The following is a 21634-nucleotide window of genomic DNA, read 5'->3' as shown; positions in this document are numbered from 1 at the left end:
TTATCATCAGGAGATTTATCACTAAAGATTTATACTGATTATTTTCTGATTTATTTCTGTGTTAATAGCAGATATTAATGTAGTGTCTGAGATACCAACATGGCAAGCTGGCTCAAATTGGAATTGCTGGATTTCCAGATTTAGGGTAGATTCAGTTTACAATTCTGTCTCCACAAATAATGAGCTCACCTCACAGAACTATATTGCAGAGGAAGGAACACGGAACAAATTGCCCGTAAACAGGAAAAGATATGTTCCCTTTCTCTGTTACTTTCCATGTAAAGCTCTCTTACTCCATTGAGTAAGAATGTCAAAAGATGAAGGAGATTCTGATTTCTGTCCACCAATGGTTCATCCTCTGCTTCAAGTCCATTCCCTCTGCCCCAACTTATTCCTACTTCCTTCAATTCCTGTTTGTTAAAACTACAGGAATCAATTGGGCACATCCTTAAATATACTCGGTGACTGAGCATACATAGCTCTTTAACAGAGAATTTCAAAAGATATACAACCCCAAAAAAAAACAACTTCTGCTAAGCTTATGATTTGGGGTGGCACAAAGACACAACAGTAGAGCTGCTGACTCACGGCACCACGTGCCCAGGTTCGTTCCTGATAATGGGTGCTGTCTGTGCTGAAGGACCACAAAAATGCTGGAGAAACTCAGCGGGTGCAGCAGCATCTATGGAGCGAAGGAGATAGGCAACGTTTCGGGCCAAAACCCTTCTTCAGACTGTCTGTCTGTGCTGAGTTTGTATGTTCTCCCTGTGACCACGTGGTTTTCTTTGGGTGCTCCGGTTTTCTGCCACATTCCACAGGCGTACAGGTTTGTAGGTTAATTGGCTTTGGTAAAAATTGCCCCCTAATGTGTAGGAGTGATGGTGCATATGGGTGATCGATAGTCGGTGTGGACTCAGTGGGCCGAACGGCCTATTTCCACGTTGTATCTCTAAAAAATGGCTAATCCTTTATTCTTTGAATATGCTTCTACAAGCATTATGGAAGTTGCTATTTAGTTTTGTTAAGAGATACATGGAATAGAAGCATGTTAAGAGAAGCATGGAAATAGGCCCTTCTTTCCACCAAGTCAATGACGACCATCAATGCAACAAGTTATTTTACACACAAGTTAATCTGCTTTCGAATGTTCTACCAGGATTAGTGATGGGTGCAGATTTGATGATTTTTATAAAGGAACTGGACAAATACATGGAAATGGAAGAGTGGAACTAGCTAGAGTGCTCTTTGTGAAAGCTTGTTCAGACATGATGAGCTTCTCTCTGGTCACTGCTTTTCTAATTCCTACTAAAATCCCTCAAATCTGAACACCAAACTCAAATCACACCCTAAATTAGATCGCCAAATCTGATATTTATTCCCCAAGAATGAAAATGGAAATTATTATACTCAATAACATAGCATTTTTCAACATGATATAGGATTGTAAAACAAGAGATGTCAACAAGCACAGATGCATTGGTTCTTTACCTCTTTCTCCTCGCCTACATGCTCCAGGTTTTCTTGGCTGGAAGATTTGTACGGAATAACTATACATAGCATAAAATGAGAAATATTATTAGCAAGGACTTAAAAGGGCTTGTTAAATTATAGTAAACGAGAATTTTAACAAATGGCTAAATAACCGTACAGGTTGATCACAGTTGCTGTACCAAGAGCAACCATCACAGGTACTGTCCTACCCACCAAAGGGATCTGCCGGAGGTTCTCTTTCAAAAAGGCAGCCAGTATCAAAGACCCACACCACTCTGTCCATACTCTCATTTCACTCCTGCCATCGGTAAAGTGGTACAGCAGCCCGAAAACCGTGACCACCAGGTCAGGAGCAGCTTCAAGAGAGCAGCTTCTTCTCAGCAACCAACTTGAACACACAATCACTGCAACAATTATGATCTTGTATGAACTGTATCTTTGGTCTTCAGTTTTTGTACTGTTATGGTTGCTTAGCATCACGGTTACTAACTCATTGTATTTTTGATCATATATTATCTGCATGTTGTTTAGTTTACAGGCCTGTTAAGCTGAGCAAGTAAAAGTTTTATTGTTCTGTTGTCGGTACATTTGGCAATTAAACACTTTTGATCACTCTGGAAAGCATGCTACTGAAAACACATTCAATTATTGTCCCTGCAACAGCTTAGGCATGGCCCTCCAGGTTGCTAACAAAACTGATGTCCAGAACCAGGGTTTGTCATTTAGGATGGATAGAAGAAGCATAATCCTCTTCACCCAAACATCAGTGAATTCTCTACCTGTGAGGTTGTGGAGATTTAATCATTTAAGCTTGATGTTGATTGACTTTTGGATATATGGGGAACAAGGGGAAATGGTTCAATGCGGTAACTAGCAAGACAATGCAGTAACTAGCACAATGGATGAGGACCTGTTTCTATCCCTGTTCCTTACATTCTTGCGCTCTCTTCATTTGGGGTCTTTCTTTGTCCTTGAATGAAGTCTCTTCCAGAGTATTCTAGATAATCTAAATTGTGCCTATAAAAGTTTTCAAAATTTACAAACCTCACTTCTCACTCTGCTAGATTTACCATTCCCATCGTTTCACATGGACAATGGAAAAGATCAAGTTAATCCCACCATTAACATGACCCATCACTGTCAAGGTTGAGCATAAACGCACCAAGCTTATTATCCTTTATAAATGCATTATTTGTCTCACTCCTAGAAATACAAATCACAACATGTAAGCAAGTTCAAAGGTCTCTCAAGCCAACTAGTTTCTTAACTACTCAGTTGGTGCAATAGGAATAATACCAGCATATGGACCTGTCATCCGATTAAATCAGAAATATTAATGGAATATTAGAACTTTTGGGGGGGGGGGAATAAAAATTCACAGAAATTTTTCAACAGCTCACACCTATGCTCATCCAAAAGCAATTTCTTTGCACGCTGCCCAATTTAAAATATTCCATGACATTTTGGTAATATCACACCCAACAAAATCATCTTCCCACTCAGTTTCATGAGCTCTCATATTTTAGATTTATTTTAAAACCAATTTATAATGATGAAAATTATGCCACAAAAAAAAATGGTGCAAATAAAGGAAGACTGAAAAAAGTGAAGAATGCTCAGCAAAAGAGAGAAAACTCGAGTTAAGGGTTAGCAGCTCTTCAACAAAATGGAATGATGAAAAGATAGAAGTGTCAAGAGTCTTATTCTTTATTAAGTTGCAGAAAGGGAAGTGATAGAGAAAACAAGAGGGCTTGCCAGTGACAGGGTGGAGACCGAAGTTGCCCAGGCAACAATTATTTTCAGGGCCAAAGTTTAAAAGGAAAAAAACCCATCGGATCCACAAAGCACAGTTGTGACTGGAAATACTAAACAGTAGAGAATGATAGAAACACCCAGTAGATTAGTACAAGGTGGACGATTTTACAAAAGAGCTGGTGAGTTCTGACAACACCAGGAAGGCGGGTTACCTGCAATGGTTCAACTCAACATTGAGTCAGGGCTGCAATGTGGTCAGTTCAGTTGAAAAAAAGTAAACAAGGGAGAGGCAGAGGGAAAATTATAAGAGGAAAGTGGTGGTGCAATTTTATTATGATGGTGGAATTTATGAAAACAGTGGCTTGTGAGATAGAAAGCAAGGATAAAGGAGGTCAGTGCATAAGTGCCGTAAATTGGAATTGACCCAATATTGAGTCAGCCACTCCTTGGTTCACTCTTCCATTTCCACAACCATTCCCCTTCCCATGACACAGTGAAGAGAGAGAAACAACTCTTCCTCTATCTCTCCCTTCATTATCTAGGGACCTAAACACTTCTTTCTGGGCAGCAATTCACTTTGGTGCTCACAATGTTCATAAGTTCATAAGTGATGGGAGCAGAATTACATCATTCGACCCATCAAGTCTATTTGATTAATTCTCATTCTTGTAAACCTCCTCTGGATCCTCACCTGGGCCACCACATCCTTCCTTAGACATTGTGCCAAAAATTGCTCACCAGCGCCTTATCGAGCCTCAGCAATGTTGAGAAAGTAAACAGATTGGCTCACTGTTTTGAAGAACACCGCGGTTCAGTCAGCAAGTCACCTGTCACTTTAATTCTCCATTCCACTCTTTGACCTCCTGCACTGTTCCAATAAGCTCATGGAACAGCACTTCATCTTCCATCTCTGCACAACGCAGTCCTCTGCACTCATCACTGATACCCAGCGATTCCTGTCCGGGTCAGGACTGGCCTGTCCTAACACAAGGCCATACATTTCTAGCTTTAGAACATAAAACGTAGAACAATACAGCACAAGAACAGACTCTTCGGCCCACAATGTCTGTACTGAGCATGATGCCAAGATCAACTCTTATCTGCCTGCACATTATCCATATCCCATATCTCATCCATGTGCCTATCCAAAAGTCTCTAAAATGCCTCTATCATATCTGTCTCAACCACCACCCTGGCAGTGTGTTCCAAGCACTCCATTAAGATGGAGACACAAGAGAAGACAGATGCTGGAATCATGAGCAAAGCACAAAAGTTTTGTCAGCGAGGCATCACCCCCTGACGAGCTCAATGCATTTTACGCACGCTTTGATAGGGAGAACACTGATGTGCCTTCTCGAGCCCCCATTCGCCGTGATGGTATTTCGGTCACAGTCGCAGAGGCCGACGTCAGAAGATCCTTCAGAGGGGTGATCCCTCGGAAAGCGCCTGGACCTGATGGTATACCCTGCCGTGTTTTAAAAACCTGTGCGGACCAACTGGCTGGAGTTTTTAACGGACATTTTCAACCTCTCACTTCTGAGGTCTGAGGTTCCCACCTGCTTTAAAAGGGCATCAATAATACCGGTGCCCAAGAAGAGCAAGGTGACATGCCTCAATGACTATCGACCAGTGGCACTAACGTCTGTGGTGATGAAGTGCTTTGAGAGGCTGATCATGGTGCAAATCAACATACCTCAACAAAAACCTGGACCCACTGCAGTTCGCTTACCTCCACAACAGATCAATGGTGGATGCGATCTCACTGGCTCTCTACTCCGTTCTGGACCACTTGGACAACATAAACTCATATGTCAGGCTGTTATTCATTGACTACAGCTCGGCATTTAATACCATCATCCCCTTCAAGCTGGTTACCAAGCTCTCAGATCTGGGTCTCTGCGCATCCCTTTGCAATTGGATCCTCAACTTCCTGATTCACAGACCACAGTCTGTCCATATTGGTGGAAATGTGTCATCCTCAATAACAATCAGCACGGGAGCACCTCAAGGCTGCGTGCTCAGCCCCCTGCTGTACTCACTCTATACTCATGACTGCATAGCCGGACATAGTGCGAACTCCATCTTCAAGTTCGCCGACAACACCACTGTTGTGGGACGCATCACTGATGGGGACGAGTCAGAGTATAGAAGTGAGATCGACCGATTAACCAAATGGTGCCAGCACAATAACCTGGCTCTCAACACCAGCAAAACCAAGGAACTGATTGTGGACTTCGGAAGGGGTAGGATGGGGACCAACAGTCCCGTTTATACAACGGGTCGATGGTGGAAAGGGTCAAGAACTTCACATTCTTGGACGTGCATATTTCCGAAGATCTCTTCTGGTCCCAGAACACTGACGCAATCATAAAGAAAGCACATCAGCGCCTCTACTTCCTGAGAAGATTATGGAGAGTCGGCATGTCAAGGAGGACTCTCTCGAAGTTCTACAGGTGCACAGTGGAGAGCATGCTGACCGGTTGCTTCGTGGCTTGGTACGGCAACCTGAGCGTCCAGGAGCAGAAAAGGCTGCATAAAGTGTGTGTGTGTATGTATATGTATATATATATTCTATGGTATATGGACACACTGATCTGATCTGTATTTATGTCTGCAATGTTCTGTTGTGCTGCAGCAAGCAAGAATTTCATTGTCCTACCTGGGACACATGACAATAAACTCTCTTGAAATGACTCTTGAAGTTTTGAAGAAGGGCTCTGAACCTAAACATCACCTTTCCATTCCCTCCCCAGCTGGTGCCTCCAGCACTGAGGTTTGCACCTCTAACATTAACTCAGTTCTCCTCTCTCCACAGATGCTGCTAGCTCCAACAAACTCCTGTGTTTATTTTCTCTTTCTAACTACTTCCACTGAATGTACTTTACCGAGACAAAGTTGGTCTCCAAAAACTCATGGGCATGTCTTGCGTTCTCTTCAACCCCTCGGCAACTTAGACGAAGTCCAATGTTGACCGTGGGGTAGAGGTGAATCGGACAGTACCCCAGCTTATCAAAGAACTGTTCAGATGTCTGATATCACAGGGGAAGAAGCAGTCCCTCTTATCCATGCAATTATCTATAAACCTCTTCAATGTCCCTTCAAAAGTTTACACTTTAAAATACTTGAGACATCCTGGAAGGATTTAAAAGGTGCTTTGCAAAAACTTGTATTTTTTATTTAATGAATGCTGCTTGAAGCCTCAGCTAATGTTGTGCTCTGTATAGGAGTGGAGCGAGTCAGAAGGGAGATGCAGCCAGGCTTTTTGATTCCTTCTGCCAACAGCGCAGGTGGCAAAGTGAGAAAGTCAGGCAAGAAGAGAAATCTCACTTGAGGCACCCCCTGCACCGTGCAGACTTCTGGCACTCGCTGCCCCTGATCGCAGCGATCAATTAGAAGACAGCTGCCACCTGCGCTTATATGTGAGTCTTCAACAAAAAAAAAGTAGAGGGACAAGTTGGTGAAAAGCTAGATTCATTTTACCCATATTTTTAATAAATTAAAAGCAGCAGATTATTTAATTAATTGAATTCCCTAATGCTTTAACTATTGTATTTGTGTTTGACTTGATTGTTTAGTATATCTGATCTGTTTGGATACATGCAATATTAAAGCAATATGAGATCTATATAATTCTTTAGGTTGTAATGTAGATTCTGCCTATATACTAATTTTAGGACAACACATGGAATTAGCATTTCCTTGAATCTATCGTCATCTACATTTTCCAATAGGTCTGAAGGATTCTGGCAACTTTTCTGCACTTGTAATGTAGATTCTGCCTATATACTAATTTTAGGACAACACATGGAATTAGCATTTCCTTGAATCTATCGTCATCTACATTTTCCAATAGGTCTGAAGGATTCTGGCAACTTTTCTGCACTTGGTTTTGCCTACTGAAGGGCCCAGAAACTTATGTTGGAAATGTAGATCAGTGCATGCTCCTTTAACATAGTGACCTCACCACTACTAACCACTCCCCATTATCTTCAGTATAACTGCAGCCTCCCCACGTCTCTCTCGCTCTCTAGCTCCAGTGACAGACCACGGACAGCTAGGGCAGTGTGTGTTTTATACCAGTATCTATAATAAAACATGTAGTGAAGACATCACGTCTTTGGAAGTCATTACATGGTGTCAGAAGTGGGATGCGAACCCACGCCTCCATTTGCCGCCTGCCTGCAGCTCTACGACAGGCTGCAGCTGCCTGTCTCCTACGCTTCCCGCACCATGAGCCCTGCTGAGCAGCGTTACGCTCAGATCGAGAAGGAGCTCCTTGCCGTGGTGTTTGCCTGCTCGAAGTTCAAGGACTACATCCTGGGCAACACCTTCACTATTGAGACCGACCACCAGCCGCTGGTCACGATCCTGAATAAGCCGATACACGTTGCCTCATCCCGCCTGCAGCATATGATGCTGCAGCTCCAGCGCTTCACCTTTCGAATTGTGTACCGCAAGGGCAAAGACATGTTTTTGGCCGACACGCTGTCCCCCGCACCGCTGACGTCCACTGCCCAACACCCGTACGAGTCGTCTGACCTGATGGTATTAAACGTTAACATTGTGCCTTCCCAGCAGATGCAGTCCCTGATCCATCACACTGCCAAGGATCCTGCCCTGCAGCAGCTTGCGGATGTCATCCGCCGTGGCTGGCCCGAACGTCGCTCATCTCGGCCTGATGGTGCTGCGCCATACTTCCTCGTTCGGGATGAACTTGTACTGCACGACGGCGTGGTGGTGAAGGGCCACAAGGTCGTGGTGCCTGCTGCGCTGCGGGACCACTACTTCCAGTCTGCCCACAGCGGCCATCCCGGGGCCGAAGCCACTCTGTCCCAGGACCAAAGTCAGTTTTATTGGCCCGGCATGGCGCAAGACATCCGGGACAGGGTCTCTGCCTGCTCGACCTGCAACTGCCTCGCTCCCCATCAACAACGCCTGCCGCTCCTGCAGCAGCCTGCCCCCAACCTGCCGTGGATGTCGGTCGCCACTGACATTTTTGAGTGGCGTGGCAAACATTTCCTGGTCCTTGTGGACTCCTACTCCAGCTGGTTCGAGGTGGATCAGCTGCCCTCCCTCACATCTGCTGCTGTCATCGGGAAGCTGCGCCGCCACTTTGCGACCTTTGGCTCTCCAGTTACTTTGCAGTCTGACAACGGCGGCCAGTTCTCCAGTGCGGAGTTCGGCGCCTTCGCTGCATCCTGGAACTTTCGCCACATCACCAGCAGCCCCGAGTACCCGCAGGAAGGCTTAAAATATTCAGTTAAAAATTATAAATCCTCCTTACCTGGTGCAATGTTTTCTGCATTCTCTGCACTTGGAATCATCATATGATCCTAAAACAGAGACATTAAGATAATCGTCATGCATTATATAAATTCAAATAGCCGGCAGTAAAGCTTATCTGAAAGATGCATGCTTACCTGATCACCGCTTCCCCAGGGATAATGGTGAGGATGTGAGAGGAGCTGCAAAACAAAGCAGAGTTGATGCACATTGCATTCACATTGCCTTTTTAAACTTAATGTTTGAGATGCCATTATTGTCAGTAAATGTTGATGATTTTGAATGTTAAAAATATTATCAAATTAATAATGCTTCTCATACTACAGCTATTTTAGAAAGATTACTTGAATGTGATATATGCTGTACGATATTTACAACGTATTCTGGAACTGAAAACCACCAGGGTTTAAACTTAGAGGTGGAAGAAATTTCACATCAGCATCACAATTTTAATTGTGTGAAGGTGACAGCTCCAAAGGCTGCTTGTGTTAAAGATTTCAGTGCAAATTTTATACTTATTAATCCTGGCAAAAATTTTGGAAAATTCAGTACCAATTGGATGTAATCTACCAATTTATGGATGCGTGTCAGGAAAGCTGAAGCTAAAGTCATGCCCCAATATCAAGTCAATACCCATCTTAACGTTATAATATAAATTACACCTACATTATAATTTTAAGAAAACACAAGCAATTGGCATTTCCTGGAAACTAAAGCAACGTTACATCACCCAATAGGCCTAAAGAATTCTGGCAAGATTTCTGCACTTGCTTTTCTTCCATTATTTGTCTTCCTTTCTTGTAAGTAATTACATCTGTGAGGTAGTATGGCACAGGACAGCAAAATCTTGCAGAGATGTACCATTTGCATGCAAGCTGTGGGTTATGCATAATCACTGAGGTGATGGGAAAGGCGGCATCAAGGCAAACTCGTTCCTGCCCTATCTCAACATCGGTAAAATAGGGGTCGTTCCTCAACAGCCAAATCAAGATCCTCAATTACTACTTTGGAAATAGAGATATTGTAGTTGAACAAGCCATGCGGAAACTGGGGCTAATATATCAGGAGACAAATCAAAATCCCACAGTGACCAACTGGAAAATTAAATCCAGTTAACTATAGAAATCTAGAACAATTGCCACATAACAGAAATAGCTACCAAAAAATGACCACTTGTCACAAAGCCCATCTGACTGAAAGGTTCTTGATTAGGAAGGGTGTCAAAGGTTATAGGGAGAATGCAGGAGAATGGGGCTGAGATGGAAAAATAGATCAGCCATGATTGAATAGAGTAGTCGACTCTATAGGCTGATTGGCCAAACTCTGCTCCTGCAGAAATGGTCTTAAAAAAAACAACACTACAGCCAATGAAGGAATTAATACATCGCCTAAAGAAGACTGCCCAATTTCTTTCAATTAAAATTCTAAGAGTGAGCGACTATTTTAATTTGAACCACTTCACCCTCTATATACAAAGAGGACTCGAGTTGGAAATTCAAAAGATATTTAAAAGAATAAAAAGACTTACTGCATGACGTCCGCATTCAATTGTGACCAGTTTGTGACATTTCTTATGGACCAGAAGCTTACAGTTGATGCATTTATACCCCTGGCGACCAAGGCCCCAGATCCGATCGGTACAAAACGCACAATGTGCTCGCTAAAGGAGAGAATGCGAATCAACATTTAGTTAAAGTTTGGGCTTAGCACTGAAATGCCATATTGGTTGTAGTAATCGCAATTTTAAAAACATTTCAGCACACCGCCAAACTCAGGAACAGCTTCTTCCCCCTCTGTATTGTCCTGTACTGTTTTTTATGGAAGTGGAGCGCTATAATGCTGAGAACTATATTCTACACTCTGTATCGTCCCCATCGCATCAGCTGTAATTGAGTTTGACCTGATTGTAATTATGTATTGTATTATCTGATCTGATAGCACGAAAAGCAAAGGTTTTCACTGTAACTCTGTTCACATAACAACAATAAACGTAAACCTAATTTTGAATCTGCTTGAAAATAAAATTGCTATTTGGGAGTTGAAATAAGTGAATTTTGTTTACAAAACATTAAATTTTCCAGCACAACTCACCTTCCTCTAATCTAGTTCTACTTCCTTGTTTATAGTGGATGTGCTATTTTAGGGCGACACGGTGGCGTAGCCGTACAGGGCGGCACCGTGACACAGCAGTAGAGTTGCAGCATTACAGCGCCAGAGTCCCGGGTTCAATTCTGATTGCGATGCTACCTGTGTGGAGTTTGTAGGTTCTCCCTGTGACCGCGTGGGTTTTCCTCCCACACTCCAAAGAGGTGCCAGTTTGTAGGTTAATTGGCTTCTGTAAATTGCCCCTCATGTGTAAGAATAGGATATGGATGATCATTGGCTGGCGCAAGCTCAGTGGGCCGAAAGGCCTGTTTTTCACGCCGCATCTCTAAAATTAAAACTGCCTCCATATTTTTCAATCTGCGTTATTCAATGAAATGCTGGTCCTGTCCACAGATTCTGCCTGGCCTATTGAATGTTTTCTTAATTTCTTTAATTCAGATTTCTAGCAACTGTATTTTTGATTTTCATCTTGAATTTAATGCTTTGCTTTGATTCTTTGCACTGCAGTGGCCATATGTAATCAAACACGCATTAACATTTATCCCCAAGTGCATGGCTCAAATCTATGAAATATTGTTATAACTGTTGAAGTACAATCCTGTAACAAACCAGGAACTGGCCAGGTTTAGAATCAACTAAAAAATGGTAGTAAATTGGGCTTTGGCAAAGGGCAGGCTAAATGACAGATCAGCGGGGACCTTTTGCGTGTCGAGTAACAGTGTCTCAAATAATCTGCTTAAACTGCCCCATCCATTAGATCTGGTAATCTTAGCTTTAATGTACGTTCTGTTTTCATTCGGACTTCAAGAGGGTGATTGGCCTCGACATTAACTGCTTATAAATCTGCCTCAGTTAAACCTTTAAGAATTCCAGAGCAGTTTAAATCCAGGTTATACCTTTAATCATGAAGATGAAATGGGAATCTATGCAGGGAAAAAAACACTGTTACATTCCCTAACACTGACCTTGTTGAAAACATTTAAAAATAGATAACAGTAGTTCTCACTCTGTTGAATCTTTTGGCTTGGAAAGTATGTCCATTTACACAATACAGTTTTCTCCAGCGCCGAGCCCCTCGCCTGTATATAGATTCTGAAAACAAAATGACACAAAATTAAAACAAATTTTGAGCTGTAGAGCAAATTAAGCTTTTAGGAAAGTGAAATTATTATTTTAAAATGTCAACGATAAGTTAGGATTAGACTAGGCTTTTCTGCTTTCGGCGTCATTGAAAGTATTTTTTCCCCTCAAACATACTCCAGAACATGTGGGAAACACGATAGTACCTCAACTTTTCAGAAGAGAAAAATAATATGGCATAGAAAAGATAAACTCTGCAGGACATTGTAACAAGTAGAGCTTCAAAATGGCTCCTTACACAGTAGTTTAAACAACAGCCAACAATATGGTCAGAATAAATACACAAAATGCTGGAGTAACTCAGCGGGTCAGGCAGCATCTGTCAAGAACGAGGATAGGTGACATTTTGGGTCAGGGCCCTTCAGACCTTTCTCTCTGGACCTTTTCATTTCTGTACCCTCTCGGGACTTTATTTCTAACTGCTGACGAGACATCAAATACTTTGAAGAATATGGTCAGCATAGTTTTGCAAATCATTTAAGATGTTGTGTTACAATAAATAAGATTCATGCCAGATGGATTGAATAATTTTGGCAATTATTCAAAGGCTTCATGGACACAAAATAAAAATGTAATCAACTGAGCTTGGATCCCCTGCACTAAATTCCAGTCTATCCCACAAACCAACGAACATTAAGAATAGGTTACAGCAGGTTCTCAGGGTATAATTTAATTTATAATGTAACATAGCATTGTAAATACATTGAGAAAGCCACCATTCATCTATATTCTACATGAATTCATGATCTCAAATTGGAAAATTGTAAGCGTAATTTAAACATTTGAACTGTTAAAATTAAATGTCAGTACTGATGTGTGAAAATGTCCTTTCACTTGTATTGTTGGTGAGATATGTGTATTATAAAACACCTAAAACTAACATTCTCCAAATAACGACCGATCACTAATTTATTTTGTTAATGTTCACAAATTGAAAGATTGCAAATTTATTATTAATTCTGCCAAATTGGAGTACAAGGCTATGAGCTTAGATGTGAGCTTCATACTGTCAATCTGACTGCCCTCTGATAGGACGATTAGCTTCTTTGCAGTAATTTAATTCACTAATGTGTCCACAAAGGAAAAAAAACTGCAGATACTAGAAATTAACAGAAAATGCTGGAAATATTCAGGTCAGCTATATCTGTGGGAAGAGTAATACAGCCAACTGAAATGTAAGCTGTGTTTCTCTTCCCACAGATGCAGCCTGACCTGCTGAGTATGTCCAGCATTTTCTCTTTTTAGTTCAGCAATGAAATTAAAAATTGATTCAACAAGGAAAATGAAACACTTACTATCTTCCCCAGGACAAGGCATGCCTGGCCGTTCTGGGATACAGGGGAACACTGCGGAAGGGAAAATAAGGTTAGGATTAAGTAGACATTTCTTATTTGACTTTCAACAATACAATCTAGTATACCCTCTACACTCAGTGGTCAATGGGACAAATGCATTATGTAATAGATGACATCTTTGTCATCTCTTCAGCCAGGAGCTAAACCTTCTACGCCTTCAACTCATTAACAAAGTTCACTTGATCTTTCTTTCTGATCTTGGAGAAACCTGCAATTAAATTTTGACACGATTTAAGTGCAAAACAGGTGCAGCAGAAAACATGAACACACAACAAAATAATGCAATCAATTACAAAGATAGATACAAAGTGCTGGGGTAACTCAGCGGGTCAGCAGCTTCTCTCTCGAAAAAGAATGATTGACGTGTCGGGTCTGAAACCTTTTTCAAATTAAACGTAGGGATGGGAGGAGGGAAGAGAGAAAATCGAGGTAGAAAAAGGCCAGAACTCCCCACCCCCTCCTTTCAGTCTGAATAAGGGTTCCGACCGGAAACATCACCATCACCTTTCTCCAGAGATGCTGCCTGACCCGCTGAGTTATTCCAGCACTTTGTACCGCTGAGTTATTCCAGCACTTTGTACCTATCTTCGGCATAAACTAGCATATGTAGTTCCTTCTTCGACTAGCAATCAATTCCATCCTCCTTTCGTATTTCCCTGTACCTGCAACATTCACTTACTCCCTTCCGATTCTTTCCCCATTTACCTCCCTGCACGCAGAAGATGAATGAATGGAAACCTATCTGGTCCTAGGGATTGCAAAACCTGCCCTCCACAAGCTGTTCCTATATAAAGCCTAATTATAAGCTCAAAATTATCTCCAGTAACAAAGACAACAGCAAGCATCTGCTTACCCATGTCTAAATAATCACAATGGATGGCACTCATTGTGGAATTGTCATTGGATCATACGGTACGGAAAGACACCCTTTGGCCCAACATCCCATGCTGCCCCATCTATGCTAGCCCCACCTGCCCATGTTTGGCCCATATCCCTCTAAACCAATCTATTTCATATATGTCCAAATATCTTAAATACCTGTTACACTTTTAATTCAAATTACTTGCACAGCAGGAAAGGAGAATTTTTTGCCTCTGAAAATTAATATTCATTAATCTGAATATTTGATCTCAGTGCCTGTGACTGATATTTTGGACACAATGGAAAAGTAAAATAATCAAGCCTATCCTGAACAGCCAGCAAGGTGGGGTTGTTGTTTTACTAAATAATATTACGTCCTAGAAAATAGAACATAGAAAAGTACAGCACAGGATCCGACCATCTCTACAAGATAGGTCAAGCTCAAACCATAAAAATATGGCAGTAAAATGTCAGTCAATAAAAGTGGAACAAGAGTAGGATACTCGCCCATTAATAACAGAACACCTTAAACAAACAGCGTCATAAAGTAAATACTGCATTGTCATTTGGAGAGCATTACACCTGGTAAGAAGCTTTCCTTCTTCAATCTACTTGAATGGGAGGCAGAGTAATAAAATCAAATTAATTGGTTATTACATTTTCTTCCACTTTGTGCAATGCTGTAATCCTGGATTTTAAAAAGAGAATAAATTCAGGATTTTTTTGGTTACCGTGGCACCTGACCAGATTATATGTGCGAACAGCTTGAATCATATTTAGTGTACAGGGAGTTAGCAATTAAGAGAAACAGAATATGTGTGTCTTAGATGATCAGTGGATTGTGTTTTGCTTGACAAGTATTGCTCCTTCCTGAATAAAACCATAAATACAACTGCACATCCAGTTTCTCCAATGAAAATAAATTTCAGGGCTCATGCAAGGTTGATCCTTCCCAACAAATGTGACCAAAATTCAAAATCTTACAATGACAGACTGACTTTGTACTGTTAATCACAAAAATAAAATCATACAAGTTAATTCCCAAAAGATTCAAGATTGTAAAAGATTTTTAGCTCACCATGAATGATCAGTTCAGAGTCTTTATTCAGCTCGTAGAGGCGAAAGGCTTCCTCCAGTTCTAGCTGGGATGAGACAGTGCAAGGATCGCCTGTTCAATAAACAACAGCAATAGTGCAATTTATGCATTTGAAATATTTTAACACTGTAGCACAGGATACTCAAGGTTAACATTTCTGACGAAGACCTGATCAGCAGCTTAGGCAGCATCTGTGGAGAACATGGATAGGCGATGCTTCGGTCAGGACCTTTTTTGCAGAGCTGATTGTGTACCTGGATGGTGCAGGGTGGTTATGGCCAGGTTTAGGTGAACAACTTGAAAGTGGTTTCCAGTATTCCAAGTAGATTAGATTAGATTCCTTTATTGTCATTCAGACCTTTCGGTCTGAACAAAATTATGTTGCCTGCAGTCATACACAGAACCAATAAAAACAAAACATACAATAAACACAAATTAAACATCCACCACAGTTCACCAAGCACATCCTCACTGTGATGGAGGCAAAGTCTTAGTCTCCGTCTCTTCCCTCCTTGTTCTCCCTCTGCGCTGAGGCGATCGATCCAGGCCGAAGATGCCGCCCTCCAGTCCAGCGGACCTCCGTGGTGATGTCGCCGCTGCCGAAAGCCGGAACGCCGTCTCCGCTCAGAGACGGCCCGCCACAGCATCAGCTCCGGGCCGCCGCCCCCGCTCCAGGCCGCCGCCCCAGCTCCGTGTCCCGCAGTCTCCGCTCCGAGCCGCTGCCCCAGCTCCCGCAGTCTCAGCTCCGGGTCCCGCAGTCTCCGCTCCGAGCCGCTGCCCCAGCTCCCGCAGTCTCCGCTCCGGGCCGCCGCCCCAGCTCCGGGTCCCGCAGTCTCCGCTCCGAGCCGCTGCCCCAGCTCCAGGCCGCTGCCCCAGCTCCGGTTCCCGCAGTCTCCGCTCCGTGCCGCCGCCCCAGCTCCGGGCCCTGCAGTCTCAGCTCCGAGCTCCGCTGCATCAGCTCCAGGCCGCCGCCGAAAGCCAGAACGCCGCACCAGCAAGTCGGACCACCGCTGCCTTAGCCCCGAAGATGGCCAGCCTCTCGTTGGTAAGTCCTGGCTGGTTCTGCCTCCGGAGCCTCGGGGTCAGTCGCAGATTGAAGGCCACCAGCTCTGCCACTAGGCCTCAGCGCAGACGGAGGCAGAGAAGGGGGATACGACACGAAAAAGTCGCATTCCCCTGAAGGAAGAGACAGAGAACATGTTTCACCCCCCCCCTCTAACACAACCCAACAAACTAAAACTTAACCAAAACAAGACAAAAAAAAACAACAACAAAAAGTAAAAACAGACGGACTGCAGGTGAGTCGCAGCTGTTAACAGCGCCGCCACTTCCAAGTACCCCCAGTGTTTTTGTCGATACCAGTTTTACAACTGATTTTTGCTGTAGACAGTTTATACAAGTTCATCAATGAACTTCATCTTCTATGAACCAATGTTGTATAACGTTAGGACCTCCACCAATGTAAAGCACTTTTGCCAACGAGAGTTGTTTTTTAAATGTGTTATATAAATAAAAGTGACTTGACTTGACTTGATCAGATTATAATGTTAGAAATGCAGTAAATTTGCCACAAGTTACAGAGTGATTTAATGAACAATTTAGATTTTTGTATTTAATAGTTTTAACCAGGAGGTCCATATCTTCAATCATGAATAGAACAAACATCATGTATACATGTTCTGCAGGGATGATGCCTGACCCACTGTGTTACTCCAGCACGTGTCCTTCCGTGGATAGAATGAGTCGTTGTTGAAAATAACTGACATTTTAATTGTTAGTGGTTACTTAAAAGCAAATGCTACAAAAACTTCAAAAAGGACAGATGAGTGCTTAAATGCTAAAATCAGAGGTGCTGTTGGAAAAAGTTCGCTTCATGGAAACAATCTGTTTTTTTATATTTATTGAGAGCACACATTACCCTATTAACAATCAAGTGGGAAGTTATATCGGGCAACCCGAGGCATTGAAAACTTTCAGTAAATAGTAAACCTTAAGAATTGTAAACTATCATTTTTGCTTTAATTTTAAACACTTTTAGATAATAATCCAATCATTATTTCCTTTATTACTATCTATACTTATTATCAGCCATGATCATATTGAATGGCGGTGCAGGCTCGAAGGGCCGAATGGCCTACCCCTGCACCTATTTTCTATGTTTCTATACCCGATTTAGCACTGACTTCATCATTCAAAACTGTACCACGTTGTTCAAAACTTGCACTATCCATTCCACCGACCTCCAATTTGAATCATGAAGGAGGCAACTGTTCTCCTACATCCAAGGAGGTCATTTGAGGAGGCTACACTATTTCTATGTTGTATGACAGCAATTTGCAAAGCAAAACATTGTAGACATGCACAAAAAGAGAAAATCGATTTAATTGTAGGGGACCTTTGTTAATGGGTTACAGAAGATTTTGATCCCATGTATTCTGCTGTTAAATTGTTGTTCTGCTGTTAAGCAGCTGCCAATCATTCTGGCAGCTAATCTGATAACCAAATTAAATGTATGGAAATTAAACAGCCAACCCAATTTGTTTGCAGCAGTATACTCAATGATAAATTTGCAAACAACTGGTTTTTGTCCTACTGCTGAGGAGTAAAAGCAGTTATTTGTTTGAGAGACAAAGAACTGTAGATGCTGGTTTATAGAAAAAAAGGCAAAGTAATGGAGTAACTCAGCGAGCCAGGCAACATCTGTGGAGAACATGGCTAGGTGAGGTTGGGACCCTTCTTCAGACAGATTGTAGTGGTGAGAAAGAAAGCTGGGAGGCAGAACAATGCTGGACAAAGCATTCTTGCACCAGCACTAAATCGCATTAAAACATATTAATTCACTCCACAATTAGTCAAATTCTCTGCTCAGTGTTCAAATAATGACTGAATGGGACCAAGAGTTTGGGGTAGAACTGATTTTTAGCTGTCTGAGTGAAGCACTCACTTCAGTGACAAAGCAGATATAACCATCTTCCTGGTGTAGTGTTCTGTTCTTATAGCATGGAAACAGGCCTTTCAGCAGAACTTGTCCATGCCAACCATGATGCCCCATCTAAGATAAAGTCCAAGAGTAATTTGAGATGAGCAATAAATGGTAGCCTTATCAAATGTTGGTCCTGTGAACATTGCTTCAGCAACATGTATTTACATTTCTCAAATAAATTCCAGAACCATCACGGCGAGAGAACTGCAGTCTTGCTCCCTCCAACATCAGCAGCATCTGAAATTCCACAATCTAAATAGGTTTCAGGCTTGGCCCAGAAGTAGCACCCAAATCACAAGCCTGCAAATTATCCTTCATTCCAAAGATTTGATGATATAACCCAGGTAGAAATAAAGCAAGAGACTTGCCTTTCAAATCAATCAATCAACCAATCAATCAATTTATTCATCACATACACAATAAAGTGCAGTTAAATGAATGTTCAAATTTCCACCCCCAAGATGGCCAAATTTCCAATGGTACTACAGTAAACCCGTTATAACGGATTTTGGTTATAACGGACTGATCTACCGCCACCGCTACCATCACACCTTACCTGCACTCTGGCTGCCCGCAATCATCGACTGCGCCGATCCTCGCCTGTCCCCTGGCCATCAACTCACCTGGATTCCAGGTCCAGTTCCAGACAGAGAGTATGAAGAAGAAGGTACACAAAATTGCTGGGGAAACTCAGCGGGTGCAGCAGCATCTATGGAGCGAAGGAAATAGGCGACGTTTCGGGCCGAAACCCTTCTTCAGACTGATGGGGGGTGGGGGGAGAAGGAAGGAAAAGGGGAGGAGGAGGAGGAGCCCGAGGGCGGGCGGATGGGAGGGTGGGAGGAGACAGCTAGAGGGTTGAGGAAGGGGAGGAGACAGCAAGGGCTAGCAAAATTGGGAGAATTCAATGTTAATGCCATACGGACGCAAGGTCCCCAGACGGAATATGAGGTGCTGTTCCTCCAATTTCCGCTGTTGCTCACTCTGGCAATGGAGGAGACCCAGGACAGAGAGGTCGGATTGGGAATGGGAGGGGGAGTTGAAGTGCTGAGCCACCGGGAGTTCAGGTAGGTTATTGCAGACTGAGCGGAGGTGTTCGGCGAAACGATCGCCCAACCTACGCTTAGTCTCCCCGATGTAAATCAGCTGACATCTAGAGCAGCGGATGCAGTAGATGAGGTTGGAGGAGATACAGGTGAACCTTTGTCGCACCTGGAACGACTGCTTGGGTCCTTGAATGGAGTCGAGGGGGGAGGTGAAGGGACAGGTGTTGCATTTCTTGCGGTTGCAACGGAAAGTGCCCGGGGAGGGGGTGGTGCGGGAGGGAAGGGAAGAATTGACGAGGGAGTTGCGGAGGGAGCGGTCTTTGCGAAAGGCAGACATGGAGAGAGATGGGAAGATGTGGCGAGTGGTGGGGTCACATTGGAGGTGGCGGAAATGGCGGAGGATTATGTGTTGTATTTGCCGGCTGGTGGGGTGAAAGGTGAGGACCAGAGGGACTCTGCCCTTGTTGCGAGTGCGGGGTTGGGGAGAGAGAGCAGTGTTACGGGGTATGGATGAGACCCTGGTGTGAGCCTCATCTATGGTGGCGGAGGGGAATCCCCGTTCCCTGAAGAACGAGGACATTTCCGATGCCCTGGTATGGAATGTCTCATCCTGGGAACAGATGCGGCGTAGGCGGAGGAATTGGGAGTAGGGGATGGAGTCTTTACAGGGGGCAGGGTGGGAAGACGTGTAGTCCAGATAGCCATGTGAGTCAGTGGGTTTGTAATGTATGTCGGTCAGGAGTCTGTCCCCTGCGATGGAGATGGTGAGGTCAAGGAATGGTAGGGAAGTGTCGGAAATCGTCCAGGTGTATTGGAGTGCCGGATGGAAGTTGGTGGTGAAGTGGATGAAGTCAGTCAGTTGTGTGTAGGTGCAGGAGGTGGCCCCAAAGCAGTTGTCAATGTAACGGAGGTAGAGGTCGGGGATGGGGCCCTGGTACGTCTCGAACAAGGATTGTTCAACGTACCCGACAAAGAGGCAGGCGTAGCTGGGGCCCATGCGTGTGCCCATAGCTACGCCTTGTGTTTGGAGGAAATGGGAGGAGTCAAATGTAAAGTTGTTGAGAGTGAGGACCAACTCCGCTAAGCGGAGGAGAGTGTCAGTGGCTGGGTATAGGTTGCTCCTCTGGTCGAGGAAGAACCGGAGGGCTCCGAGGCCATCCTGGTGGGGGATGGAAGTGTAGAGTGACCGGACATCCATGGTGAAGATGAGGGGGTGAGGGCCCAGAGAGTGGAATGCGTGGAGGCGGCGGAGAGTGTCTGAGGTGTCTAGAACATAGGTGGGGAGGGATTTGAGCAAGGGAGATAGGATGGAGTCATGGTATGTGGAGATGAGTTCGGTGGGGCACGAACACGCAGAGACAATGGGTCTGCCGGGAGAGCCGGGTTTGTGGATTTTGGGGAGAAGGTAAAAACGGGCCGTGCGGGGCTGTGGAACGATGAGGTTGGAAGCTTGGTCGGGCAGGGCGTGGGAATTGATGAAGTCGGTGATGGTGCTAGAAATGGTGGCCTGGTGCTCGTCAGTGGGGTCATGGTCCAAGGGTAAGTAGGAGGAGGTGTCCGAGAGTTGGCGCGTGGCCTCAGCTTTGTAGAGATCGACGTGCCAGACTACCACGGCACCTCCCTTGTCGGCTGGTTTGATGACCCAATCTGGGAGTCTGGACTGAAAATGTTACTTATCCATGTTCTCCAGAAATGCTGCCTAAACAGGTGAGTTACTCCAGCATTTTGTGTTCTTTTGTTTTTTAATCAGCAACTGTAGTTGTTTGTTTTACTATCTATGATAATCCCTTACTTGGTTATCGTGGACAATCAGCAATAACGAACACCATTTCCCTCCCTATAGTCCATTATAACGAGGAATTACTGTATTTGAACATGAGCATAAGAATTGTCCAAATGCTCTGCCTAATGTTTCACTCAATCATTAAAACATAGCTATCACATTGTTGTTTATTAGTTTATCTTCAGCACTTTGGCTGATGTGTTTCCATCCATCCAAGTAATTACTAATTAATTCATTTTGCAGCTTAACATTTCTTCAACCATCTACTCGATCATCTCTGGTACAATATTACACCTCACCTGCAACAAACTCCCTGCAGGCATGGAGTTAAACCACGTTGAATAGGAAGCTCTTCACTTTTCGTCATCCAACTCCAGAATCAAGATCATTCCAATCTAGTTACCGAGTTACAATTTGCACATATTTACAGATGTGCATACTTAGAGGCCAATCTCCCAAGTCATTGTTAAGGTTCACAAATTATGAGAGCACAAGCCTTAAATTCAAGATCAGCAAGACTAAGATCCTCCATAAAATTGCCCACAACATAATTTCACCCTACCAATCCCAACAATAAAGCTGGGTGTTGGAATACTGCCATATGTACAACAGGAGGTACAAAGATAAAAGATCCAGAGTGCAGCATTACAGTTATGGAGAAAAGTCCAAATCAATGCCCCATGTCTCAGGGCCTTGTCTTAGTGAAGGAAAACACAGAAGATGAAATTTAGTCAGTGG

At 43.5% G+C, this 21634-nt stretch overlaps 1 protein-coding gene across 1 annotated transcript in view; it reads right to left on the bottom strand.

Annotated features, from left to right (window-relative positions):
• Positions 1-21634, bottom strand: part of prkci (protein kinase C iota) — a 70716-nt gene that overhangs the window by 27700 nt on the left and 21382 nt on the right. Inside the window, exons 3-9 of the mRNA XM_033031788.1 lie at positions 15070-15159; positions 13071-13121; positions 11642-11727; positions 10058-10189; positions 8667-8711; positions 8531-8579; positions 1489-1547 (exon numbers count right to left, since the gene is read on the bottom strand). Coding sequence (XP_032887679.1) covers positions 1489-1547; positions 8531-8579; positions 8667-8711; positions 10058-10189; positions 11642-11727; positions 13071-13121; positions 15070-15159 — 512 coding nt within the window. The remainder of the gene's footprint in view (positions 1-1488; positions 1548-8530; positions 8580-8666; positions 8712-10057; positions 10190-11641; positions 11728-13070; positions 13122-15069; positions 15160-21634) is intronic.

This window comes from Amblyraja radiata, chromosome 13 (genome assembly GCF_010909765.2).
Source record: "Amblyraja radiata isolate CabotCenter1 chromosome 13, sAmbRad1.1.pri, whole genome shotgun sequence".
Classification (NCBI taxonomy): domain Eukaryota; kingdom Metazoa; phylum Chordata; class Chondrichthyes; order Rajiformes; family Rajidae; genus Amblyraja; species Amblyraja radiata.
This window is presented reverse-complemented; position numbering and strand designations above follow the sequence as displayed.